Below are 27,835 nucleotides of genomic sequence, written 5' to 3' on the forward strand. Positions count from 1 at the left end.
CCGCGTGTCCAGCCCCCCCCCCGCCGCGCGTCCAGTCTGAAGAATCCCACAGAAGAGCAGCCACACGTGGGAACCCACATGCCTTTCTCTAATGCAACATGGCTACAAAATGTTCCCAGCCCTTGAATCCATGTCATTTCTCAGAAAATACCCGAGGGAAAAGGCCTCAGAGGCCAAAATGTTCTTCTCAACATTATTTTAATCAGGAAATACTGCAAACTATCCCAAAGCCAACTAACATGGTGGGGTGGAGGGAAGTTTTCTGTAAATGCCACTGGAGAAAGCGTCACACGGCCCTCGGCAGTCCCGGGGCTAGGACAGGGCAGGCCGTGGCCTCCCAGGGAGTTTCACAGATGCTGGATCACAGGGGTGGGCTCATGAGAAGCGAGCAGTGGGCTCCTCCGCCCTCAGACTTGTACACATGGACCGCGGCCGCCTAGGCTGGCAAGACCGCAATCATGCTTTTTCATGTCTCAGGGTTCAGTAATCTGCCTGCGTCTCTTCTCCAGCAGCAGCTGCACGTTACGCCGCAGGGCACCAGCTCCGAGGAGCGCTTGGCACGCACCTTCCTGCTCCCAGCCTGGAATCATCGCCCGGGCCCTTCTCTCTCAGGGCGGGGACCTCTCTAGGGAAAGGAAGGGCTTTCCAGGGCAGCCCCTCCAGCCTGCATCTCCTGGGAGGGCCCCAGAGAGGGCACTGGGCAGTTTCACTTCAAATCGGGGGCATCGGGGCTGAGCCCAAAGCAGGAGGGCAGCGAGGGTCCTGACGTTGTGGACTTGGCCGGGGAGGGGCCAGGTCTCTCTCAGCCGCCCACAGCCATCTGTCCCGGGAGTGTGAGGATTGGGGTCTTTGGTGGGCTCTGGGGAAGGGGCTGCAAGGAAGCGGGCCCAGAACCTGGTGCTGAGGCCCAGGACACATGCAGGGACGGGGGGGCAGGACAGAGAGGGGGGCAGGGCAGGGATGTGGGGCAGGGCAGGGGCAGGGGCAGGGATGCGGGACAGGACAGGGGTAGGGACAGGGATGGGGCAGGGACGTGGGGCAGGGCAGGGAGAGGGACAGGGATGCAGGGAAGGACAGGGGCAGGGACAGGGACGGGACATGGGGCAGGATAGGCACAGGGGCAGGGCAGGGACTTGGGGCAAGGCAGGGAGAGGGGCAGGGATGCAGGGCAGGACAGGGCAGGGAAGCGGGGCAGGACAGGGAGAGGGGCAGGGACTTGGGGCAGGACAGGTGCAGGGGCAGGACAGGGACATGTAGCCTCCACTGCTGCCCTCTCAGGGAGCCTGGCTCCCACCCTCCCCCAGCTGAAGGGGAACTGGAGGCTGCAGTGTTCCTCTCTCTGTCCCCTTCTCTCTGGTGACTCATGTGATAAAGAACCGACCTTTCGGAGACATTCTGTGCCCTCAATCAAAACGGTCCCTGTCTGGAAACCCCCGAGGAGACGGACTTCCTCCCCTGCTGCCTGGGCTGCACCTGCTCTTTGGGCACCTGCCCTGTGCTGGCCCCTCCTGCAGGAACCGCCGGGTGGGTAAGGGGACCCAGGACCACAGAGAGGCTCCAGGGAGTCCTGTGGGCGCCTCCAGCAGTGACCGGGGGTCTCTGTCGCCCACACCTCATCTGTGAGGGTCCCTTGGCAAGGCAGCCCCTCACGCTTCCCCAGGGTGGCAGGCCGGCTGCCCGCATGCAGAAGCTGCTGGGAGGGTCCCCTCATGTTCTCCCCTCCCCGTCCCCTGCCTACCCAGCCAGGGGTCTGGCTCCTAGCAGCCAACAGTACAGCCCACCTGGGCCTCTGGGCTGCTAGATATACTCTGCCTGGAGCCCAGGTACTGGAACCTCTGTGCCAGGACCATGGGGGGTAGGTTAAGGGAGGCCCTGCCCCGGCCCTCACCTGGCCCCTCACCTGCACACCGCACATCCTTCCTCTGTGTCATCTGCACAGGAACTCTCATCTCAGTTGGCGCTGCAGAACCAGCCCAGGAGAGCAGCTGGCCTGTTGTCTGCTGAGGAGTGGAGGCGCACAGGGACCCGGAGGGGAAGGGGGTCTGCAGTGCTCCCGGGAAGACCCTCAGGGACTGCCCTGCTGCTGGCAGCGCCTGGGCCCAGAGCTGATGGCGGCGTCTCCTGGCCCCCAGGGCTGTGCCCAGGAATGCGATGGCCCCCACACTACCTCACTACCCTGGTCCGAGCTCGCTGACCGATGAAACTGAGGCACGGGCCCCGGTCTCACAGCCATTGGTGCAGAGCTGGGATCCAAGACCGGGTGGGCTCTTTGTCATTACTTCTTCCTCTGAGGACAAGCCCAGGTTCTCCAGGGTGTGGAGTCCATGTGCGGCCACAGCGGGCCTTTAGAGGCAGACAGGCCTGGGCGGGGGGAGGGGCGGCGGCCGGGCCTGTTCGCTGGCAGTGGTGGCACCTCGGGGCTCTTGGGGACACCAAGTGAGCTCTTTGAAGTGGCTGAAGTGGTAAACCTTGTGTTCCCTATAGATTCTACCAATTAAAAAAAGAAAATATAGGCTGGTGTGGTGGCTCACGCCTGTGATCCCAGAACTCTGGGAGGCCGAGGTGGGAGGATCACCCAAGGTCAGGAGTTAGAGACCAGCCTGGCCAACATGGTGAAATTCCATCTCTACCAAAACAAAAGAAAAAAAATGAAAGAATTCACCGGGCATGGTGGTGGGCACCTGTAGTCCCAGCTACTTGGGAGGCTGAGGCAGAAGAATCACATAAACCCAGGAGGCGGAGGTTCCGATGAGCCGGGACTGGCCACTGCACTCCAGCCTGGGTGAGAGAGTGAGACTCGGTCTCAAAAAAAAAGAAAAAGAAAAAAAGTGACCATTCACATATACCCCTGAAAACCTCTGGGCTTGGGGACAGCAAGAGCCTTCCTGGGGGACATCCTGGACCATGTCAGGGCCCTCAAGGCCTCTGGGACGTCATCCTTGCTCAGCTTCCTTGCTGTCCTTCTGCCCGAGAACAAGCTCTGTTCTGCCCACGGCGCTGTCTACACAACACAGCTAACGGCTTTGCCGTCAGCCCTCAGACAGATTCACACACACACACACACACACACACACACACACACACACACACACACACGGTAAGGTTATGGGCTGCACTGTGTCCCCCAAATTCACAGGGCGAAGTCCCAACTTCAGGATCCGCCTGTCTTTACAGAGGCGACGAAGGTGAAACAAGGTCACCAGGGTGGGCTCTGACCCAAGCTGCCGGCGTCCTTAAACGAGGAGGACACGGACGCGCAGGAGGGATGGCCACGCAAGGACACGGGGAGGTGGCGCCGCCTGCCCGCTGAGAAGCAGCCTCCTAACAGCCACGCTGCACCTCGACCTGGGACTGGAGAGAACCTGCACCTGCTGTGGAGTGCCTGGCCGTGGTGTGTGCGACGCGGCCCCAGCAAACTCACGCAGACAGGGCCCAGCTCCCCCAGGCTGTCTTTCAATGGGAGGGGGTGACCCAGTGTTTTCCCAAAACCCAGCACGGTCCCCGGGACGCGTTCTCCACTAGGGTGGGCTGGGCGGGATCGCAGCCCAGGCTCCCAGAGACTTCCGGTGACACCTCTCACAGAGCTTCCTGTTTCGGCCCAGATCAGAAACACCACGAGACGCTCAAGGAGGAATATTTTAATACTTCTGCTATTTGACCTCACCCAAAACCAGGAAGTGCAGGGAGTCGTGAAAATGAAGAAAATGATCAGCAGCTGAGGACCACGCCGTGCCATCCGAAGACAATCCTGCAATCTCTCTCCAGGCCCCGCCCTGTCCCTCCCTCTCTGCCCACAGCAGGAGCCCCCTTTTCCCTTGGGGCCAAGAACCCAGGCCACACAGGGTGCACGAGACCCACCAGGGAGGCTGCAGCAGGGGACAGGAAAGGCTGGCATGAGGGGTGGTTTCCATGTGGGGAAACTGAGTCAGAGCCATTCCAGATCGGAGGTCCTAACCGGGTCAGGTGTGCGGGTGCTGCACTGTCAGCCAAGACCATGGCCCACCTCCTCAACAGCTGGGCCCACGCCGTCGGGGGGCGTTCCACGAGACTGAAAAAACCGTAACCCAACCCTGAGGAGGTGCCCTCTGAGGTGGGGTGTCCCACGCTAGAGTCAGGGTGACCTCAGCACAGGCTGGGCACGTGGGGCCACCCTGAGTAAAGACGGGGGGACCCAGGAGGGGCTGGGACTGGCCAGGATGGTGGCTGCTGTGTGAGAGGGCATCTGGGATCCCAGCCTGCAGCTCCTCCTTGTCTCCTTGTGAGCCATGGGGCCTCAGGAAATGCACCCCATTCTGTGCCTCAGTTTCCCTCCTGGGCTGAACTGTGTCCCCCACAGCCATGTGTCGAGGTCCTGACCCCTGGACCTGTGAGTATGACCTTAGTTGACCCCAGTATCTGTGTGACCTTATTTGACCCCAGGACCTGTGAATGTGACCTTATTTGGAGGCAGGGTCTGCACAGAGGTCATGAGGTTAAACGAGGTCAGCCGGGTGGGCCCTGACCCACCCAGACACACAGAGCGAGAGCCACATGACACGGGGCCGAGGCCGCGGCAGCACTTCCACCAGCCAAGGAGCACCGAAGACCTCGGGCCTCAAGGCCAGGAGCGGCCTGGGACAGACCCCTCTCACGGCCTCGGGGGGCCAGCCCTGCCCACACCTTGATCTTGGGCTTCTGGCCCCAGAGCCAGGGAGGGGGAATCTCTGCTGGTTTGGGTGTGTGCTGATTTGCCACAGCAGCACTGGGTTGCCGATACGGCTACGATGCACGTCTGCAGCGACGGCTAAATGAGGTCAAATATGTACAGAGTCAGCACGTGGTGGGCACGCGCTCGGAAGAAGCGGTGGGAGTAACAGGTCCCTGGAAGGTTCCAGAAAGCCTAAAAGATGGGAGAAGAATGTGAGTTGAGCTCTGGGATGGACCAAAGAATTCCAGAAGGGGTTGGGGCACCAAGCCTGACCTGGGGGCTCCTCTGAGCAACCTCAAACCTCCCAGACACCCACGAGCCGCCCTGGCTCTGGGCCAGCACTGAGCCCCGACTGCTGACGAATCGAGGGCCCACCAGCCCTGTGCACTCACTTGGAGCTGCGCAAGTTTACAGCATGGTCCTGTGTGTGACCGCACTTGGTCCTCAGGAAAATTCAGAGTGTGTGTCCCAGCCACAGCCTGAGGACCGGCAATGTGGGCCCCCCACAAGCCAGATGCCACATGGCAGGAGCAAACTGCCAATCCTCCCCTCTGCCCAGCAGGCTGAGGCGGGAACCGGGACAGCCAGAGTGCCTGGTGGCCCTGGACTGCCACCACCACAGGAGCGGGAGCGCCCGGCCAGCTCCAGGCTTAGAGACGATGCCTGCCCAGCTCCTGCCAGCCACAGGCTGTGCATTCGCCACTGAAAGGCTCTGCTGCACGCAGCACCCAGCCTGTGTCTCTAAATGACTGGCTGCTGTTTTTCTTGTGGCTGCAGTGGTTTCTAAGAAGGTAACTCACACTGCAAGGCAATAAAAATAGTTACCAGTCAGTCATGCCACACCTGCAGGCTGGGACCTACCGGACCTGGTCCCAGTGGCTTACACATGTGCATAGAAACACACATCACACATGCCTATGTGCACACGCGTGCACACACGCCTGCCCACAGGTGCGCTGCACACGTGCACAGATACACACAACACACATGCCTGTGTGCACACGCGTGCACACACACCTGGCTGCCCACAGGTGCGCTGCACACACGTGCACGGACACACACAACACACATGCCTATGTGCACACACGTGCACACATGCCTGGCTGCCCACAGGTGCGCTGCACACACGTGCACGGATACACACAACACACATGCCTGTGTGCACACCTGCACACACACGCAGTTCAAGTCCTCGCAAGCCCCATGAGCAGGTGTCCTCTGCCCCCTTCTCTGGAGTCGCAGCGGGCACGTGATTTGTCTGAGGCAGGAGAGTCAGCTGCTGAGCTGGAATCAGGTACTGGGCCTGGCTGGTCAACACTGCTTGTCTGGGCAGTGAAACTCCTTCCTCATGGGGCCCTCCAGGCAAGTCGGTGGCCGTGGGAAGAAGGCCCTGCCCCGCCTTCCCCTGCCCCTCCCGCAGCACCAGCTGCTGCACTCCTCTCGCTGGAGGCCTGCCAAGTCGTCATCAGAGATGGAATCTGCCCTGTCAGACGTCAAACCACGCCCTCAGGGCCCTGAGATCAGGTCCCCAGGAGGGGCGGGGCAGGGACTGGCTGGAGTCCTGGTAGCCCTGAGCACCAAGAGGGCAGGGTCTGCCCGCTCTGGGACGTCCGTCCTTTCAAGGCCAGGCACCTAGTCCTGGTCGTCTGGGTCCACCCGGGATGACCCTGCTCTGTTCCTGCTTCTCCCAAGTACCCGTGAGCCTGGGCAGCCCGTCACAAACACCTCTCTGGACCCCTGCTGTAGAGTGCACCACTTTGTTCCCGCCACAGCCTCAGGCAGCACTGGCACCCACAGCAGGGGCCGCCCTCACAATCTCACACCGCAGGAGCCCGGGTGTGACGCTAGCCAGGCTCCCCAGAGGAGGCTGTGCCGGCCCAGGCAGCCCCATCTCTCCAGGACCCTGCTGCTCCCCGGGTCCAGCCCAGGCCGGCATTCGGCAGCTGCTCCATAAAGTAGTAAAATGAGAATATGCACAGGGCCCACACTGAGGGGACTCCTGTCATGTGGTGTCCAGCATGGCTCGTGGGTGAGGACAGCAAAACCACTGAGAAATGACCCAAGAGGCCAACAGCAGCTCCCTGGGAAGGCCCAGCAAGAAATCCCCACAACCACCTCACATCCATTATTAACACAAATAGCGACAAGTGTTGGCAAGGATGTGGGGAAACCGGAAGCCTTGTGTAGTGCTGCTGGGATGGAAGAGAGTGCAGCTGCGGGGAGAAGAGGAAGGCAGTTCCTCAAGTCAGAACGACCGCATGACACAGCAATTCCACTTCCAGGCGGGTACCCAGAAGAACCGAAAGTGAGTCTTGGAGAGACACCTGGCACCCATGTTCACGGCAGCATTATTCATACTTGCTGAAACGTGGAACCAGCCCGTGTCCATCGCTAGAGGAATGAACACACAAAACATGGCCCACACACACAGTGGAATATTTTTCAGCCACAAGAAGGGAATTCTGACACATGCTACAACACGGACGGGCCCCGAGGACATGACGCTGAGTGAAATTGAGAGATTTTTTTTTTTTTTTTTTGAGATGGAGTCTCGCTCTGTCGCCCAGGCTGGAGTGCAGTGGCCAAATCTCAGCTCACTGCAAGCTCCGCCTCCCGGGTTTAAGCCATTCTCCTGCCTCAGCCTCCCGAGTAGCTGGGACTACAGGCGCCCGCCACCTCGCCCGGCTAGCTTTTTTGTATTTTTTTAGTAGAGACGGGGTTTCACCATGTTAGCCAGGATGGTCTCGATCTCCTGACCTCGTGTTCCGCCCACCTCGGCCTCCCAAAGTGCTGGCATTACAGGCTTGAGCCACTGCGCCTGGCCGAGAGATTTTGTTAGTGGCTTGAAACAACCATCACTATATTTGCTCACAATCTCGTGAGTCAGCCGTGTGGTTTGGGCTGGTCTCCTGGCCTGGTCTACCCAGGCTGCCCCCACCCCTGAAGCCACTTGGTGGCTGGTGCCGGCCAATGACCCCGTGGTGCACACCTGACTGACTTCCTAGGTTCCAGCTCCTCCCCTCTGGGGCAGCCTCTGGGCCTCAGGGTCGGGGTGACTGAGGCTGACGGAGACGGCACCGTCTCCTCCACGGCTGTGCCCAAGGAGGCTGCCAGACACCCATCGACACAGCAGCACAGTCCAAAGCCAGCCAGCCCCTCCCTCAGCCCCCACCCACACCTTTCTCACCATCGCTGGAGGCCCCAGGAAAACAACACAGACACAGGGGTAGGGGGCACTTCCAGACCCAGCAGGAGCCTGGAAGGATTTCCGCAGCCACATCGCATTCCTGCAGGGAAACGCTCGCAGCAGCCAGGGTGAGTCCTGGAACCGCCTGCCCTGCTGGGTGCCTGTCCAGGCACTAAGTCCTCCTTGTGTTTTAGAGCAGGTTAAAAGCGGTATCATGCCCAATCCACACCTAGGCATTTAGTATTCAAACTGCAGAAAGTTAAACAAACAATCTTGAAAGAAGCCAGCAGAGGGTTGGGGCGGGGTGGGGAGGAACACCTAAGCTATAGAATAAGAATACATTTGGGCTGGCGCGGTGGCTCACGCCTGTAGCACTTTGAGAGGCTGAGGCGGGCGGATCAAAAAAAAAAAAAAAAAAAAAGAATACATTCATTTCTTATAGGATTAGTTTTGACTTTTCAGAAACCGTACAAGTAAAGACAGTGGACTGAAATATTTAAAGTGCTGAGAAAAAATCCACAAGCCTAGAATTCTGTATCCAGCGAAATTATCCTTCAAAAGTCAAGGAAAAACAAAGACTTAGACAAAAATTGAGAATTTGTTACTAGTAGACCTGCTTTGCAAAAGGTGTTAACAGTTCTTTAGAGAGAAAAAAAAATGAAAAAATGTACAAGTCAGAAACTTGGATTTACATAAGGAAAGGGATGAGTGCTGGAGAAGGAATGAGAAGGGTAATAAAAGCTTTTATTTTTCTTATTCTTTCTTTTTTTGAGATAGGGTCTTGTCCTGTCACCCAGGCTGGAGTGCAATGGTGTAATCACTGCAATCTTGATCACCTGGGCTCAAGCGAGCTTCCCACCTCAGCCTCCCAAGTAGCTGGGACCACAGGTGCACACTACCTTGCCCAGCTAGTTTTTTAACTTTTGGAGCGACGGGCTCTATGTTGCTCAAGCTGGTCGTGAACTCCTGGCCTCAAACGATCCTCCCACCTCGGCCTCCCAAAGTGCTGGGATTATAGGTATGAGCCACCATGCCTGGCCGTTAATCTTAATTGAACAGACAGAAGTTTGTTAAAGTTATAACAACGTACTTGATTATATATGATTGTGTATAAGTGAAACTAATAATAGCAGTGATACAGGGGGCCGGAGTGAAGAACTGGGAACATGCTGTTATTAAAAGATACTTTTGGTGGGACACAGGCTGACGCCTATAATCCCAGCACTTTGGGAGGCCAAGGCAGGTGGATTGCTTGAGCCCAGGAGTTTGATGCCAGCCTGGGCAATGTGCCAAAACCCCGTCTCTATAAAAAATACAAAAATTAGCCAGGTGCTGTGGCATGCGCCTGTGGTCCCAGCAACTCGGGAGGCTGAGGTGGGAGGACTGATTGAGCCAAGAGTTCCAGGCTGCAGTGAGCCATGATCACACCACTGCACTCCAGCCTGGGCGACTGAGCAAGATCCTGTCTCAAAAAACAACAAAACAAAGATACTTGTGCTACCCATTAGCAAGCAGTTCAGTGTTATTTGAAAGTGGGCTTGAAATAGTTGGAAATGTGTATCACAAAATCTAGGGTCACCACTGAAAATGTGAAAAAGTATGTTTAAGAAAGAATAGAAAATAAAATCATAAAATGGTCAATTAAAACAACAAAAGGCAGAAAAAATAAAAAACAAAAACTAGAAAATAAGAACAAACATGGTAGATATTAATCCAACTATATCAATGGTGACTTTGAATGTCAGTGGTATAAATGCACCAATTAAAAGACAGAGATTGTCAGAATGGATCAAAAAATAAGACCTAACTATACGTTATCTACACAAAACCCACTTTAAATATAAAAACAGTGGTTGGGCACAGTGGCTTACGCCTGTAACCCCAGCACTTTGGGAGGCCGAGGTGGGTGGATCACTTGAGGTCAGGAGTTCGAGACCAGCCTGGCCAACATGGCAAAACCCCATCTCTAACAAAAATACAAAAATAAGCAGAGCGTGGTGGCGTGTGCCTGTAGTACCAGCTACTCAGGAGGCTGAGGCAGGAGAATTGCTTGAACCCAGGAGGCGAAGGCTGCAGTGAGCCGAGATCTCATCACTGTAGAGATGGGTGGCAGAGCAAGACTCTGTCTCTAAATAAACAAATAAAAAGACACACATAGATGAAAAGTAAATGAACAAAGGAAGAAATACCATACTCACATTAATCACAAGAAAGCTGGAATAGCTATATTAATTTCAGAGCAGACTTCAGAGCAAAGAAGCTTACCAGGGATAAAGGGAGGTATGCATAATAAGGGGTGTGGAATAGCTTTCCATTTTACTTCTTTGACTTATTAAAGTTTTATAATTTCCTCACAGGTCTTGTACATACCATGTTAGATTTCTACCCACGTTGTGTATTTCAGAGTGGCTACGTCTTCCTGGAGAGTGTGGTCTTCCCAGGGAGCTGCTGTTGGCCTCTCGGGTCATTTCTTGGTGGTTTTGCTGTCCTCACCTATGAGCCATGCTGGACACGATGGGACGGGGTCCCCTAAGTGTGGGCCTCGTGCATATTCTCATTTTACTTCTTTATGGAGTCGCTGCTGAATCAGGGCCTGGGCTGGACCCGGGGAGCAGTGGGGTCCTGGAGAGATGCAGCTGCCTGGGCCGGCAAAGCCTCCTCTGGGGAGCCTGGCTAGTGTCACACCCGGGCTCCTACGATGTGAGATTGTGAGGGCGGCCCCTGCTGTGGGTGCCAGTGCTGCCTGAGGCTGTGGCGGGAACAAAGTGGTGCACTCTACAGCAGGGGTCCAGGGAGGTGTTTGTGACAGGCTTCCCAGGCTCACGGGTGCTTGGGAGAAGCAGGAACAGGGCAGGGTCATCCCAGGTGGACTAGGACAACCGGGGCTGGGTGTCCGGCCTTGCGAGGACAGACGTCCCAGAGCGGGCAGACCCTGCTCTCCTGGCGCTCAGGGCTATAGGGACTCCAGCCAGGCCCTCCTGGGGACCTGATCTCAGGGTCCTGGGGACATGGTTTGGACATCTGATAGGGGCAGATTCCAACTCTGATGACTTGGCAGGCTCCAGACTTACTAAAAGGCTACATTACTCATGACACGGTGCTGGCAAAACAGACCAATGAAAGCGGAGAGAGAGCCCAGAAACAAACCTGCATGGAGAGTCAACTGGTCTGTGAGAAAACGGCAAAAGCAATGCAATGGGGCACAGTCTCCACCTAATGGAGCCAAACAACGGGGCGTTCACATTCCAAAAATGAATCCCAACACACGCGTTCTACCCCTACCACAATTCACTCAGAATGATCACAGACCTAAATGTGAAATGCAAAGCTATCAAACTCCTAGAATAACACAGGAGAAATTCTAGATGACCGAGGGCTTGGTGATGAGTTTTAACAACACAAGACAGAACCCAGTGGCTCCCACCTGGAATCCCAGCACTTTGGAAGACTGAGGCAGGAGGATCAGTTGAGCTCAGGAGTTTGGGATCAGCCTGGGCAACAGAGTGAAACCCTGTTTCTTTCTTTCTTTTTTTAATAAGCGGGGGGTGGGGTGGGGGAACAATCCAATAAGAAACGGTGATAAACTTAATTTCATTAAAATTAAAAATAGCTCTGTGAAGGCACTGTCAAAAGAATAAGAAGACAAGCCCCAAATCTGGAGAAAATAACTAGAAACGAGATATCATTAAAGGATTACGATCCAAAATTTACAAAGAACTCTTACAACTCAGCAAAAAGAAAATGAACAACCAATTTAAAAATGGGCAAAAATTCTGAGCCAATACCTCACCAAAGAAGATATGCAGATAGTAAATAAGCCATGAAAAGGGGCTCAGCATCATATGTCACTAGGAAATAGCAAATTAAAACAAGATACCACTACACACCTATCAGCTGGCCAAAATCCAAAACACAAACACCACCAAATGCTGGTGAGGACGTGGAGCAACAGGAACACCCACCCATTCATTGCTGCTGGGAATGCAAAATGGTACAGCCACTTGGGAAGACAGTTTGGCAGCTTCTTGTAAAACTCTCACCATATGATCCAGCAATCACACTCCCCCATATTTACCCAAAGGAGTTGATAATGTATGTCCACACAAAAACCTCTACACAGGTGTTTATAGCAACTTTATTCATAAATGCCCCAAACTGGGACAAACCTAAGATGCTCTTGAGAGGGTAAATGGATAAACTGTGGTACAGTCCAACAATGGAATATGATTCAGCACTAAAAAGAAATAAGCTGTCAAGCCATGAAGACACAGAGAGGAAATTTAAATGCCTATTACCAGGCGAAAGGGGCCAATCAGAAAAGGCCACGTAGTGCCTGAGTCCAACCACATGACATTGTGGAAAAGGCAAAACTGTGCGGACAGTAAAAACCATCAGTGGTTATGGGGGTGGAGGGTGGGGGGGAATGGGCAGAGCCGAGGGTTTTCAGGGCAATGAAACCATTTTGCATTCTCTGTAAATGGCGGATCCATGTCCTGTATTTGTCTGAATCTACAGAACCGCTAACACCAAGAGTGAACTCTAACGGATGCCGCAGACTCGGGGTGATTACGTGTCTGCGTGGGTTGGTTGCCTATAATTAATGTGTGCTCTGCCAGGGTGGGGCAGGGGTGATGGTGAGGAAGGCTGTGCACGCGTGGGGGCAGGGAGTGTGTGGGACTCTCTGTACCTTCCGCTTCATTTTGCCATGAACCTAAGACTGTGCTAGCAAATAAAGTCTATTTAAAACGGCCGGGCGCGGTGGCTCAAGCCTGTAATCCCAGCACTTTGGGAGGCCGAGACGGGCGGATCACGAGGTCAGGAGATCGAGACCATCCTGGCTAACACAGTGAAACCCCGTCTCTACTAAAAATACAAAAACTAGCCGGGCGAGGTGGCGGGCGCCTGTAGTCCCAGCTACTCGGGAGGCTGAGGNNNNAAAAAAAAAAAAAAAAAAAAAAAAAAAGTCTATTTAAAACAAAACAGAAAAGGTGATGTTAAGGGAGCCCTAGAGGAGGACGCTGGCCAGTAGTAGGTGGAAGGGGCCTGGGGGCGGGCGGGCGCCAAGGTGGCATGTCAGGTCCGTGAGCCTCGAGCCTCACAGCACATACTGGCCAGCTCATGCCAAGAGCCCACCACCCTCAGGGCCCAGGCCTGGCTGGGGAAGATGGAGGGGCACCCATTAGGCCCCCATCCTCTCTCCTGACGCTCCCAGTGCAGTGGGGAGATAGATGGTAAAACTGTGCTACGTGTGTACTCACAGACCTCGAGATCTGCGAGACGAGTGGCTCAGGGGCCCCTCCTCAGCCAGGGCATGTGGGGAAGTCCTCTCTGCAGAGTGACGCTGAGAGCTGAGAGACAAGGGGAGCCAGTAATACAAAGAGGGGTGCTGGTCGTCCCAGGAGGGAGGGATGGAGGGTGTCAGGACCAGACATGGGGAGGAGGCATGAACCTGGTCTAGGCACAGGAGAGGAAGGGGGTGGCTTGGACAATGTTTGGAGGCAAAACCCATAGCTGGGTAGAGGGAGGGGCAGGGAGACATAGGTGGCTGGGACCAGTTTCCCGTGGGGAGCTGGGCACACAATGGTCCCCAAGACAGAGACAGGAAGAAGCGTGTGTGGGGGGCCTGGTCTGGACATGCTGAGTGGGCGGTGCTCCACTCCAAGTGTAATGCACAGAGAAGGGCTGGAGTTAGAGGCCTCCTTGGGCAGGGGTCTGGGCCAGCGAGGAGCTCGGGGGGAGGAAAGGGAAGGAGCAGCATCCAAGAGAGCCTGGAGGTCAGGGTGGAAGACAACCATCCCCAGGTAGATGAGGGACTGGGACGGACAGTCAGACCAGGTCTGGGGAGAAGACCAGGAAGGAAGAATAGGTGGGAATGGAGAAGCAGCTGGGAGTGGTGGGGGAGCTGGGGACTGAGTGTGGAGCAGCTGGGAGTGGTGGGGGAGCTGGGGACTGAGTGTGGAGCAGCTGAGAGTGGTGGGGGAGCTGAAGGCTGAGTGTGGAGGAGCTGGGAGTAGTGGGGAAGCTGGGGGCTGAGTGGGGAGCAGCTGGGAGTGGTGGGGGAGCTGGGGCTGAATGGGGAGGAGCTGGGGCTGAGTGTGGAGGAGCTGGGAGTGGTGGGGAGCTGGGGACTGAGTGTGGAGGAGCTGGGAGTGGTGGGGGAGCTGGGGACTGAGTGTGGAGCAGCTGGGAGTGGTGGGGGAGCTGGGAGTGGTGGAGAAACAGAATGAAGAAAAGATTATTGGGGAATGGGGCATGTCCAGAGCTTGAGCTCTGGTGAACCTGGACAGGAGGTAAGGAGGTACCCTGGAAAGAAACAAGAGGGACAGAGCAAAGGGGTGGGGCGTGTGGAGACCAGGGAGGGCTTCAGAAGACAGCCCAGACTCTGATGGCGCCAACAGGAAGCAGCTTGGGGAGGACCGCCTGCCCAGGGTCAGCCCCAAAGACAGTTCTGCCACGCCCCCTGGTGGCAGCGTCTGAAGCCACAACCATGTTCCAGGGCGCACAGGCCACGGGATGCAGAGGCCTCTGGGACGGCAGGAGGGCCTGGTCCCCGGAACCATACATGCCACCAGCGTCCCTCCCTCCCCACGCCCTGACCTTGAACCCCTGGTTACTTCCTGTTCCCGCTGGGCCTCTTGTCCCCTTCCTTGATCACTTTATGCATGCCTGGCACTGCCATCCTCCTTCCCAGCATGTCCACACCCCCACCACTGCTGGGGGGACTCCACGGCTCACCGGGCCACGTACTGGCTGCCTCCACCCCGCCTGAGCTCCAGGACGAGGGCATGCTCATGACAATGCCCTTGGTACCTGAAGGTGCCTGGCACACAGCAGCCACGGAGCCACTGTCCAGTGAACCCAGGACCGAGCTCTCCTCCAGTGAACCCGGGACCAAGCTCTCCGGTTCTGCCATGGCCCCTCTCTGGGCTTCCCAATGTACCAAGATCTATTTCTAGGGCTCAGGTTCTGGTGCTACGCTGCTCAGAGCTGAGTTCCAGTCAAGCCCTACAAGCTGCAGGGCCCTGGGCAGAGCAAAGCCTCATCTGCAAGTGGGGACACTGAGAATTCCCAGGGCCGCCTGGGCTAAGGGCAGACGCAGGTGAGGACAGGCCTGGCCCAGCAAAAGCACCTGAGTGTGGGGTGCCACACTGGATCACCTCAGAGACAAAGAGAGAGAGAGAGAGCAAGCGTGCGTGAAGGTGAGCAAACAAGCGTGCAGCTGGGGCCTGCACGAGGCTGAGAGGTTCTGGGGACAGTGCCGCCACTCCAAGCCCAAGGGATGGTTTTGCACGTTTTCTTGGTGGAAACCCCAAAGTGAATGCTTGTGATTGTGCACTTTTCATGCACTCACGCACACGTGAATATACATGTGTGGTATATGGGTAGCCCCCACCACGCAAAATGTGTCCACACCAGCCTATGAGAAAGGGGAGGAGCCTCACCTTACCCCGGGCGTGGAAGGCTCCTCTGCTGCCCGGGCCAGGGTAATCCTGGCCCCAAGGCAAGTGCTGTGGGCATGTGCAGTGGGCGTGGACACCTGTGAGGCCTTCCTGAGGCCTGGCCTCGGTGGGAGGAAGGCCACTGGAGAACCCAGCTCCCACGGAGGAAGAACCAGAAGCATCAGGCCAAGGTGCGGGGTGCACTGGGGCCTTCCTGCCTTACCCATGGGTCCCCCGTGCCCTCTCAAGGTGATGGAATGAATCTGCTGATTCCACGTGGTGGGTGGGGAGGGCCAAGGGGGTGTGGTGGGTACAGTGCAATTGAGGGTTCGAGTCTTGCAGGACCAGGGGCCCCGTTCCAGGCCCAGCACCCGACACACAGGGAGATGCAAACCAGACCACAGGGAACAGCCGTGCCAGCAGCCAGAGCGGGCATTTCCCACACCCCCAACCCAACATTGGGCAGTTCCTGCCACCCACGCAGCGTGGGGCCTCTCAGGCTGGCCTGGCCCTGGCTGCTCAGGCAGAGATAGACCCAAAAGGCAACAGATATATGACACTGAGTGAAGCATGCAGACACCTGACTCCCATCCCAAGTGCTTTCTCGCCAAAACAATCCTGCATACACAGATGAACGCAGTACAAAGTCGAACGCCAACACACTTTATTTCCCTTCGGACGCGTCTGCAAGCTTCTGCCACACCTGAACCCACAGCCTGGCACCAATGCTACCATCACTCCCCAGAGGTCAATCTCGGGGGCTGAGGTGCTGCAATTTCCCTTTCTTCCTGAAAATTAAGAGAACTGAGACTAATTGAAGAAACCTCACTGCCATTCCTCACTCAGCAGTCTCAGCTGGCCTGAAACGTGGCTGTGGGAAGTTGCCACTTTGGGAAGGCATTTCTTCTCTGCGGCTACAGGGATTGCCTGCTTTAGAAACCCCCATACGCCGATTAACTCAAAAGTCCCTTCAGAGTAGAGAACCAACTTTTCATGGTCCATAAATGTGGTATTTCTGGTTTCCTCATCAGGAGACTTGCAAACCTAAAATGTTCTTCCTTCTAAAACTAACCTGAAGTATAAAACCTCGGATGGCAGAATTTTCTGTTTCTGGAAAAGTTGGCTGCGATTTGTTTTTGGGACACAGTGAGGCAAGTCCCTGTGGCAGAGAATGAATTGGCCCCTCGGCCTCTGTATGTGAGAGCAGCCCAGCCAAGCCCAGGAAGAAACGCACCCCCCAGGCACTGCAGCCCACCCTCCTTACAGAGAGAACGCCTGCAGGTTTCAGGAAAAAAAAAAAAAAAAAGGGCCTGCCAGACTCCCAGCTGGATGGAAAGCAGCTGACAGCTCCTCAGCCAGAGGGTAAGGCCAAGTCCTGGCACCAAGCTGGGACCCCGTCCGTGCGCGTCACTTTCCAGTGAGTTCCAGCACCTTCCGCACCATGGCCCCGATCCCGTCGTGGATGTGGTGGAGTGCCGCCTCGCACATGAAGGCTGGGGTCGTGACCACCTTGTTTTTCTGGTCCACATGAGCTTCGTGTGCAGAGTTACGGAAAAGCCACCCCGCAGGGACTTGAGGGACTCAGGTGTGGAGCCCCGGCCCCGCCCCACCCTCACCGCACGTCCTAACTTTGTTCTCAGGTAACTTGGAACAGGAGAACTCGCTCCTGGTGTAGTCTGTGCTGGCAGGACCCCGCTTTCTGTATAATTGATGCTGCTGAACGACATAGGAATGTACCTGTTCCCAACATACATGCATTCTAGAGGAAGGAAGCAGCGGGAAATTCCAGGGAACGGGGCAATGCCCTCAGGGCACCTTTCATGCCAGCATCACATACGCCCAACACCCACACATGGCCACGAGCTGTCCCGCCACGGGGGCGCACACATGCCTGGGTCCTCACAACCACCACGGGAGGCAGTGGCAGCGCCTCCACTTTTCAGAGGAAGAACTGGCTGTGAGGGAGCCGGTCCTCATGCTGCGGGGAAACAGGCAACAGGGCAGCAGGCACACAACCGGGGCCGGCCAGCCAGACTTGAGCCTCCCCAACGCCACGCACGCAACCAGCAGCCAAGCCTCCACACCAACCAACACATGTGTCCCCACCTTCCTGCAAGCAGTCAGCGGCCTGGGGCCAGCCTTGCCCCACATTCCTGCCCGGCAGGAAAGCCGCAGGGGGAGACGGGCCTGACGTCGGAAGCTGCCTGTGAGTAAAACGCTGCCCCACTGAGAGGAACTGCACCCTCCAGAACCACAGCTGCAGGGGACCGGGTCCATGCTGTACTCATTCTAGCACCTCCCGGCACCCCGGACTGTTCTGTTCTCTCAACTGGGCCCGCATGGACCTTCTTCCAGATCCAGGCAGTGCCTCCCAGGAGCCTCCCTCCAAATCTCTCTGGGAACAGCCCCACTGGTGCTCTCGGTCCATCGTCTCAGAATCCAGGGGACACACCTCAAGAGGAGGGGCCGGGGGCTGTGAGGCTGGCTAGAATCACCTGGCTATTCACACTGGCCTGAGAACTTCCACCCAAATAAAGCCAGGCAGCCCCTCCCTCCTGCACGCCCAGCCGCTCTCCCTCCACACTTCGCACACACTCTTTCCTCACCCTCCCCTGGGCTGGAGCATCCTGAGGTCCCACAGCTTCCCCTGCAGGGTGCTGCCCCCTCCCCCCATGCAGGCCCCGAGTGTGGCTGTCTGGGGGTTGCTGAGCAGACTCAACAGTCAGGCTAGGGACCTGGACCACCTGCCAACCACGCACCAGCTGGGCCGTCACAACCATCTGCTTTACACCCTCAGACACATGGCCATGGTGCCCACCAGGGGAGGCCCCACAGGGAGAGCAGCAGGTGCAGCTCCCGGTGAAGAGGCCGCCCAGAGGCAGGGCGTCCCTGTGTACGTCTCAGGGACAAGCGCAACTGTGGGCCGGGGCCTGGCTACCAGGAAGGATATGGCCACTTCCTTCACGAAGTGCTTGGCACCCAGGGCCTTGATGGCTTCCGCGGTCCCAGCGTAAGGCCACTTGCCACCTTCCTCCTGCTCATGGCCCACGGTGACCTCGACTCCTCTGAGCACCTTGGCTGCGAGGACAGGCGCGATGCAGCACAAGCTGAAAGGCGAGAAGAACACGGGTCAGGCGGGTGCGGGACCCCAGGCTACACGGCCTGCAGAACAGAAATAACCATCGCCATGACCCCAGGCTGCCCTGCCATGGGGACCCTGCTGTCCCTGCCCGCTGTGAGCCTGGGCTGCCCGGAGGCTGTGGCCCATGGGATGTGGTGGAGGTGGCACCAGGTGACTCAAGGCTGAGTGAGGTGTCCTCAGCCCCACTCCCCACCCAGCACTCCCTGCAGGCACTCAGGCACCAGGCCACGGAACCCCGAGGGGAGCCCCCAACAGTCACGGATGAGCCCCAAGCCCCAGGACACCCCAGACTGGCGGGAGTCCCGGGCTGCTGAAGTCCACTCACAGAGGGGGTAAAGGCGTGCGGCTGCCCCAGCCCTGAGTTGTGGGATGCTCTGTGACCCAGGAACAGGGATCACAGCTACATTGACCAGCCACACCAGACCCCCTTCACAGCGGAGGCACAGCGGGCCAGGAGCAGCCTCACCAGCCTCCGACCTGCAGCGCAAGTCTCAGCAAGTGCAGGCTGGTGGCACACGCCCGACCCTGACACGCAGGCCACAACAGCTCCACCCGGGCCCTGAAGCTGAGGGTCCCACCATGCCCACCCCTGGATCCTGCTTCTGCTTCACCAGGAACCCCTTCCTGCCCAGTCAACAGAGGCCCCTCTGTGTGCCAGCCACTGTGCTCACAGCAGCAGCACCTTCAGTGACCTGTGTTGTCCAGCACCTCATGGCCACCCAGGGGCGACAATGGAAAGGGCATGGCCTCATCAAACAGCAGCCCCATCCCCTGGCAACCTGTGGTGTGGCCCACAGCTGTCAGGTCCCATCCTGCCCCCAATACCCCACACCTTGACCTGTCTTCCTTCATCCCTCTTCCCGCCATCTACAGTCCTACCCACTTCCAACAGGCCCAGGTGGAAACTGCTACCATGGGCTGTAACAAAACACTGTTAACAACACATGTCACAGCCAGGCACAGTGGCTCACGCCTATAATCCCAGCACTTTGGGCAGCTGAGGCAGGCAGATCACCTGAGGTCGGGAGTTCGAGACCAGCCTAACATGGCAAAAACTCATCTCTATTAAAATTACAAAAATTAGGCCTGGGGGCAGGCGCCTGTCATCCCAGCTACTTGGGAGGCTGAGGCAGGAGAACGGCTTGACCCTGGGAGGCGGGGGCTGCACTGAGCTGAGATCACTCCAGCCTGGGCAACAGAGACAGACTCTCTCAGAACAAAACCCCCCAAAACTGCATGTCCTAAACCTGAAGCAACTGCTGGCTGCCTGTGAGATGAAGGCCCCTGCCACCCTCCGAGCAGGCAGGAAGTCCGGGAAGCAGGGCTCCTGATGCTGTGTGCAGCCGCCTGGCCATCAAGTGCCAGCTACAGATACCACAGCGGCTCCTGGCACAGCCCAGCACCCACCTCGACTACTGCATTCAAGGAAGGGGTCCCAGCACTAAGCAGCCGGGCCACCTAACAGCCCCTGGCTGGCCACGCAGGCCTCTGGCACCAGGCTGAGGGATGGGTGGGGCTGGCTGCAGGAGGGACCTCAAGGCAGACTGACATGGAAACTGTGTGCCCAGCCACAGAACCACTGCCACGCCCCTTCTCCTCTTAGGAAGGGAAAGCTGCAGCGGGAAAGGATTTAGGTTTCCTCGGGAAAGAGAAAAAGAGCCTGTGGTCACCGTGCATGGGAGCCCCATGGCTGGACCCGGGAGCAGACGGGCTTGTGCCCCGTGCTGTTTCCAGGGGAGCCTTGTGGCTGGACCGGGGAGGAGACAGGCTTGCGCCCCACGCCCCACGCGCCCTTGCGCCATTGCACGTGCCTCACTGATGTTCATCGACGCAAGTGTGGCTCTCGCCCTGCTCCAGGGATTTCTCCAGCCTGGGACAGATGCCAGCACCAGACGCAGCTGAGACACGGACAGCGCAGCACCGGGTTCCGGGACCACCAAGGAGCAGGTGCGGGGAGGCTCGTGGAAGCATCACACCTGCCAAGGCGGAACCCGGCCTTGCTGGGTCACCGTCACTCATCTGAGGGTGACTTCCCGGCTGCACACGGTGAAGAGCACACACTCCCTGCAGGGCTGTGACCCGTCACGGAAGCCAAGGTGCTGATGATGGAGTGGGCACCCGACTCGTGCCACCAGCCTCAGGACCCAGGCTTTGTCTGAGCAGGGGCAAAGGGGCATGGTCGGCTGTGGTTCCCTAGGAGGGAGGCTGCTGGGAGTGGACGGCGTCAGGGACGGTGCACGTGCTGTAGTGACAGGCCGGAAGTCAGCGGGGTTGGGGATACTGTGGCTAAGGAGCTTGCCCGGGAGAAGGGTCTAGTAGAGGCTGGGATCCTGAGGGACTGCCTACGGATGCCTCTGGGGCCGAGAGAATCACAGGCGTCCGCTAGGGAAGGGAGTGTGCCCTTTCCTTCCTGTTCAGTCACCAGTGACATCGCGTGAAATCCCCTCAGCTCAAACAAGAAAACCAGCTGTGAGTTTTCAGGATCAGTGGCAGCTCCTGACTGAGTATGGAGGCCGCAGGCCCATGCACCCTCCTCCCTCACTGCCCGAGGCCTGAGCGGCGGTACATACCCAATGGGCTTTCCGGCCTGGTGGAACTCCTTCAGGATACGCTCCACTTCTTTATTAACTTTGCAATCTTTCCCGTCCACGGCAAAGGTGCTCCTACCGGGAGAGAAAAGGCCTCCTCAGACAGCCTCACAACCAGGGTCTACTCCTGGGGGGCTTCCTAGGCACAGCTCCAGACCCTCAGTCAGCTGTGGCAAGAGACATGGGCGTGGCTGCACATACGCGTTTGATGTGAACGTCTTTTCCTGTTTTTTAAACAGAAAGCAGGAGGATCAGGAAGGGTGGAACGGGAGGCCACCAGGCCGAGGGCTCACGCCCTGGAACCTTTTGGAGCAGCCGGCGGAACCCGGGCTGCGGTGCTGAGACTCAGACACCGGTTTCCGGCTCCTGACTCCCATGGTGCTCATTAGCTTTCTGTTATGATGCTGGCTGTGTTGGGCCTCGGGCAGCCTCTGACCTCCTGCCCGCCTTTCACCTGCCCCAAAGCAGAACTGTAATGTTCCCCACCTTTCTCCTGAGAGGGTCCCCCACTCCCTGGGGGAGAATGCTGACGTCATATTTCCCTGAGCACCGTAAGCCACTCCAGCAAACGGGGTTGTGGGAACCCCAACTTCAGTGAAGTGAATCGGTCAGTTCCAGAGGCTCAGGCTGGTCACTGGTGTGTGTTGGGGGGGCAGTCTTGGGGACGGAGCCCTCAACCCGTGGGGTCGGACGCTGCCCCGGGTCCACACTGTTGGAACTGAATGAGAAGACAGCAGCGACCCCCACGTGGTGCGTGGGGAAGACCCTTCAAACCCGCTCACAGGAGCCTTCTGTGTGGACGACTGTTGTGGTGGGAGGAGGAGAAACACGGTGTGTTTTTCCTTAAAACAAAGCGGCAGCTAGAAACTCCAGAGCTTCCGAAACAAGCAACGCAATCGGCCTCCAGGCGTAACAAGCACTCTCGCTCCAGTGACCGTGAAAGAAAGGCCAGTTTACCCAACACACCAGCATCCACACCTCAGGCCGAGGAGCAGGAGCTGTGGAGGCCATGCGGGGCGGGGAAGGTCTCTCCACACTGCCCATGGGGCGTGTATTTGGCAATGCCACCAAATCTACAAGTGGACACACCTTCCCACGAACACCACCCCCGGGCTCTACGCCACCGCTCACACACCCCAGTCCTCCGCCCCAGCATTTTCCACACGGCTTTGCTGGCAGAGTACTGGGAATCTTCTGGAGGCAGTGGTGTTCACCGTCCCCACGGGTGACTGTCTCAGAGGGGGCACAGCGGCCACAGCTGCAGCTCATCAGAGAGCACCGCACTGTGAACACGCAGGGCAGGCTCACCCAGAATGCTCTGGACAGGTCAGTGAAAATGGGAGCTTCGCCCAGGAGACGTGGGCTCAGATCCACGGGCACATCGGTCCCAGGGCCCATCAACACCTTGAAAGCCAAAGGCAAGACCCACTGACCCCGAGAACCTCCACACACCTCATGCCTGTGCCTCCGGGTTGGCAAAACGTGGAGGAGCCATGCCAGGGCACACAGCCCCCAGCACACCCTTCAGCTGCCCCTGGGCCCCGCCACACACGGTGTCAGCAGTCAGAGCCTCGTGGAGATGGCGGCGACGCGGGGACAACTGGACAAAACATGGAGCCTGACGTGGGACTGCGTGAGGCAGCACCAACGAAGCTTGCTGGCTTTGAGGAGAAGGGGGATGACAGGCTGGGGTGGCGCTTCCGGTGGGAGGGGGTGAGGGCACGGCCAAGGGCGCAGAGAAAACGGCTGGCATCTGAGGAAGGAGACCTCCAAGGTTTCGGGATAGGAAGGGCGCATTCTTCGGATGGAGACTGTCTGCCCTTCGACTCTGGGTGCAGGCTGCCCAGGGCGGGGCGAGCGGCCAGCCAGGCTCCAGCCTGCCCTCGAAACAGGAGCTGCCGACCAGGGCCGGCCCTGCTGGGGCTGCCACCCATACCGTGGCACAGAAGCCACCTGCACGCTCAGATGCACTGTGGCCAGTGCTCCTGCAGGTGACAGAGCTCTCCCTGGAGGGTTAGCCCGGCACCACCTCCACCTCACAGGCAGGGCCATGGGGGTGGTGCCAAGAGAATCTCCATGAATGTGAGAAGAGAGAGAGGAGACACAGAGAACGGAAAGAGGATCTGGAACTCAAGGATACCACCATGTGGGAGCCGGCCAGGCCTCCACAGTTCACGGTCCAGCTACCACGGAACCAACCCAAGCAGCCACGCCAAGGCAGCCGCCTTCTTCCTGGTCAGGACCTCCACCTAAACTACCACGAAGGAAACCAATTCCTGATGCTGCAAGGTTCCATAAGAGAACTGGGGCCGGGCACAGTGGCTCAGGCCTGGAATCCCAGCACTTTGGGAGGCCGAGGTGGGAGGGCCACTTGAGCCCAGAAGTTCCAGACCAATTTGGTCTACATGTAACGCTACAAAAAACAAACACAAAAACAAGACACATGGGCATGGTGGCATGCACCTATAGTCCCAGCTATTCAGGAGGATGAGGCTGGAGGATGGCTTGAGCCCAGATCATGGCTGTAGTGAGCTACGATCGTACCACTGCATCCTTGCCTGGGCAACAGACCAAGAGCTCATCTCTACTGACAAAGAGAAAAAAAAAGAAAAAAGAAATAAAAGGAGGAAAAAGTGGTATCTCCAACGAGTAAATACTCAGAGACTGATTTCAATGTGACGAGACCTACCAGCACAATGACTAGAGAAGAGGGAGCCCCAAACTCACTCTGACCGCTACTGGGTCCCAGGAATGCTCAGAGACAAGACAGCAGAGAAGCAGGAAAAAAAAGCACGTCTTGCTAAAATCCTACCTAAGACCCAACCCTAAGAACGGCTCCCAAATCAGAGAGCAGTCACATGCCCTGCCCAGACCCTAAACCCAGAGGCTGCTCCTATCACCACCCCTCCCATCACCGCTCCATTGCCCACATCGGACAGCAGGCAGGAGCACCCCCTTCCCATCTCCACATGGAAAGTGGAAGACCTCAAAGCTCAAATACGCACAGGTTTTTAGCGGCTCCAAAGCCTCCTGGAAAGATGGCGGCATCATGGTTGGCTGCACTGAGCTTGGCCAGGTCTGTGATCTTGCCACGGGCGATCCTTGCAGACTCGGTCAAAACATTCCTGGGAAAGAGCACAGGGCAAAAAGCCTCAGCATGCTGGTGGAGGGCTGTGGAGCGGGGCAGGGGCACAGCCCACAGGCGACACGCTCCACACACGGCTCTCAGACACACAGGGACTTACTTCCAGGTCAGCATGTTTGGTCACTACCTGGAAAGGCAACATGGTTCTAGCAACGCTAAATCTATGCTGGGCTCTTCAGATCAGCACCTCCGAACCTGCACCAAATCACTCTGAATCTCCTGCACCGTCAGTCAAGGCCCACGGGAAATGAAGTCTGAGTGTCTAAAGCAGACAGAATTCTGTGCACTCATCAGGACGGTGGGACGTGGGGGGAAGGTAAGAAGCCAGGACTCAGGACCAGTGAGGCAACACGAAGGCCAGCCACCACAGGGAGCTGCCAGCCTCCCGGTGTGGGGGCTGAAGGTGCAAGTCCAGGTGCAGAAGCCAGGGTCCAAGGCAGGAAAAGAAACCCCCCACTGGTGAGAAGCACAGCCCCAGGAGGCAGCGGCGGCTTCCTCCTCCAGTCTCCAGCCCCGACCTCTCACGGTCAGAAGCCAGCTGCAAGGCACCTGGGAATGGCCTGCACAGGGCTGTCGGGCAGGACGGGCAAGGGAAGCGGATCTCGGGCCACACAGGCCAGAACCACACACACCGCAGTAACAGACATGTTGCTGGAAACCAGCAACACAGATCTGGAGCCCAGGCAGGGGAAGAAGGTGGGCAATCAAACTGAGAACCACCACCTTTGCTCAAGACAAAGGTGTGAGCAGCTTTACTCAGTGGGAAACGATACGGTTGGTATTCTCACTCCTGTGAGTACTGGAAGGAAGGCACTACTGAGCCCTGGCAGCATTACTTCCAGAAGAGCCTGAGCACAACTGCTCAGACGGACATTCACTTGCACACACGACTTGGTTTAAGCTAAGCCAGCAAAAAAAGCTGCACCGTGGGAGGTGGACAAGAACCAAGTTCCAATCCCACCCCCACCTGCTCTCGCTTTCAGAAGGCTGCCCCTTGGTGTGGTCAATCACGTGCATCTGAGGGATGTCAGGAGCAAAGATCTGGACTTCGGCCCCTCCACGGCTCAGGTGCACCAGGATCCTGCACAGGGGAAAACCAGAGACAAGTCTTCAAAATCTGTTCCATCCAGATTTGTGTTAACACAGTTTTAAAAACAGGATTTTAACTAAGTGCCAGGAGTAAATTCCTAATGTACATTAATATCTTACTTGCTCTGCAAAAAGTTACGGTTGGTTCCATACCAAGCCAAATGTCCCTCACACCCCCATTCCAATTCACTGTCGGTTGGTGGGTTACGACTACGACAGACCCTCAAAAGTAGGCTATGGAGATTAGCTGGTCCCAACAGCTCCCTTTGCAAGCTGGGGTATGGGGGCCGGGTGACTCCACTGAGGGCACAGCCTGGAGGCATGCAGGTCCCCGGCTGCTGAGTGCTCTGCCGACACCAGGGCCTGGCTGCCCTCCTCCAGTTGACTGCTGCGAGCACCAAGAGTGAGAAGCAGCAGTGTGCTCAGAGGGCCACATGCACAGAGGGTATGAGGGCGCTTTCAGTCACTACTTAGTTCAACTTCTAGTCTCCCTCAACTTTCCCATCACAGATGGTGGGAGAGACACAGAGACCCCAGGACAACACTACAGGCCAGGCAGCTCCATCTCCCCGAGGGCAAGGGCAACAGGAGCTCCTCCTGGAGACAACAGCCGACACTACGTGGGCTCACGCTGGCATCCGCAATTCCCGGTGCCAACAGGAGATAGCTCGCTGAGCCCACCCACACACTAAGTCCTCACTGCCCCTTATGTGGAGGAGGAAACCGTATCAGTGACTTGCCAGAGGGAGAGGTCAGGACCTGGCCCTGGCACTTGGGTTCCGCTACCCATAAGAAATCCACCCAGACACCCCAGACACAAGACCCTGCCATTCTGCCTGGGAGGGCTCAAGCTATTCTAAGGTTATCTGCTATCCCACCAAGGCCAAAATGAAACACATCCTGGCCCTTTCCCCCAGCTCACTCTGCCTAGTGCCAACTCTAACCAGCCGGGTCGGGCCTCCTACAAAGCCACCAGCCTCAGGCCCTTCTTCATGGCCTGACACCCCTTCGCCACCACCCAGCTCTCCCCTCTCCAGTTCACCCTGAACCACATGGGAACTGCAGGCACCTGGCGCTCGCGGAGGCCTCCTGCCCTACCAGTTCGGCCTGCAGTCATTTCCAGTAGCATAGGCAATCAGACCACCAACCACTCAGCAACAGCTGACCAGTTACATAAACGGTAACCTGTCTAGGACCCAGAAACACCAAGCAACTGTTAAAATGACGTTGAGAACTGGATGAATGGGAATTAGTTCCCACGCGTCAGAAACATTTGCAAAACACGGGTGAGCATGATCTCAGTGTTTTCAAAATGTGTGTGTCCTGAAAACATGCAAGTGAAAAGCTGAGTGATCACCTCTAGGTGACAGTATAAATGACACTTAAAAACTGTGCTTCCTTAGTGTCTCCCTGAGTTTTGCAAGTTGTGTTTGCTTTTTTTAGCCAAGAGTAGGGTATTTAAAATACAAGCTCTCTAGGCCGGGTGCGGTGGCTCATGCCTGTAATCCCAGCACTTTGGGAAGCCGAAGTGGGAGGATCACTCGAGGTCAGGAGTTTGAGACCAGCCTGACCAACATGGTGAAACTCCATATCTACCAAAAATACACAAATTAGTGGGGTGTGGTGGTGCACGCTTGTAGTCCCAGCTACTCGGAAGGCTGAGGCAGGAGAATCGCTTGAACCCAGGAGGCGGAGGCTGCAGTGAGCCAAGATGGCACCACTGCACTCCAGACTGGGCGCTGTTTCAAAAGATAAAAAACAAAAATAAAATAAGATACATGCTTTCTCTAAACTGCTCAAAAAAGAGTAAGTTGCACTGGTAGACAGGCCTTCTCGAGGACCCCGGGGTGGAGGTCCAGCTGCCCCTGAGGACTTACGCCGAGGCCTCGTGGATCTCGGTCCCATCGTAGACTCCGCATCCAGACAGCACCTGCGAGAGGAGCGGGAGCTGACCCGGGGGAAAGGGGCCGACCTGGGCGGCGGGAGCTGATTCGGGGGAAAGGGGCCGACCTGGGCGGCGGGAGCTGACCCGGGAAAAAGGGGCCGACTTGGGCCGCAGGAGTTGACTCCGGGTGAAGGAGCCGACCTGGGGCGGCGGGAGCAGACCTAGGAAGAGGGGCCGACCTTGGGCGGGGAACAGCGAAGGCTGATCTCTGGAGGCGGGAGCTGACCTCACCCACTCCGTCCACTCACCAGCGCGACCTTGGCCGCGGGGTGCGGCGCGGAGAGGTGAATGGCTGCGCGCTGGGAAGGCGTCCGACCGCCGGGGGACAGGGACGCGAACGCAGACGCCGCAGCGAGCTTCGAGCCCACCAGGGCCCTCACAGCCGCCATTGCAGTGAGGACAGCGGGGTCGGAAGGTCACGCCGGGACAGAGCGTGCGCACCTAACTGCCTACAAACGCGTTGCTTGTGGGGACCGCGCCTGCGCAGCCTTCGGGGCGGAGACAAGACCCGCCCCCATCTCAGCCCAATCCCGAGAGTGGGCCTGTGGGCGGGGCCGCGCCTGCGCAGAACCTCCGGGTAGAGTTCCGGGAACCCAGTCCTCCTTCCGGTGGT

The 27,835-nt window shown here is 57.4% G+C and overlaps 1 protein-coding gene across 1 annotated transcript; it reads right to left on the reverse strand.

The window, feature by feature from the left end:
- Window positions 1-15,960: 15,960 nt before the first annotated feature.
- On the reverse strand, window positions 15,961-27,710 carry GATD3 (glutamine amidotransferase class 1 domain containing 3). Its single transcript, XM_017888748.1, has 7 exons — window positions 27,471-27,710; window positions 27,155-27,207; window positions 25,156-25,269; window positions 24,049-24,168; window positions 21,026-21,118; window positions 18,264-18,420; window positions 15,961-16,849 (listed from the first exon to the last, which is right to left on the reverse strand). Exons 1-7 carry the CDS (start codon window positions 27,609-27,611, stop codon window positions 16,721-16,723), a joined length of 807 nt encoding a protein of 268 aa, XP_017744237.1. The 5' UTR covers window positions 27,612-27,710; the 3' UTR covers window positions 15,961-16,720.
- Window positions 27,711-27,835: the final 125 nt, after the last annotated feature.

This window comes from Rhinopithecus bieti, unplaced genomic scaffold (assembly GCF_001698545.2).
Source record: "Rhinopithecus bieti isolate Rb0 unplaced genomic scaffold, ASM169854v2 scaffold_18153, whole genome shotgun sequence".
In the NCBI taxonomy this organism is placed as follows: domain Eukaryota; kingdom Metazoa; phylum Chordata; class Mammalia; order Primates; family Cercopithecidae; genus Rhinopithecus; species Rhinopithecus bieti.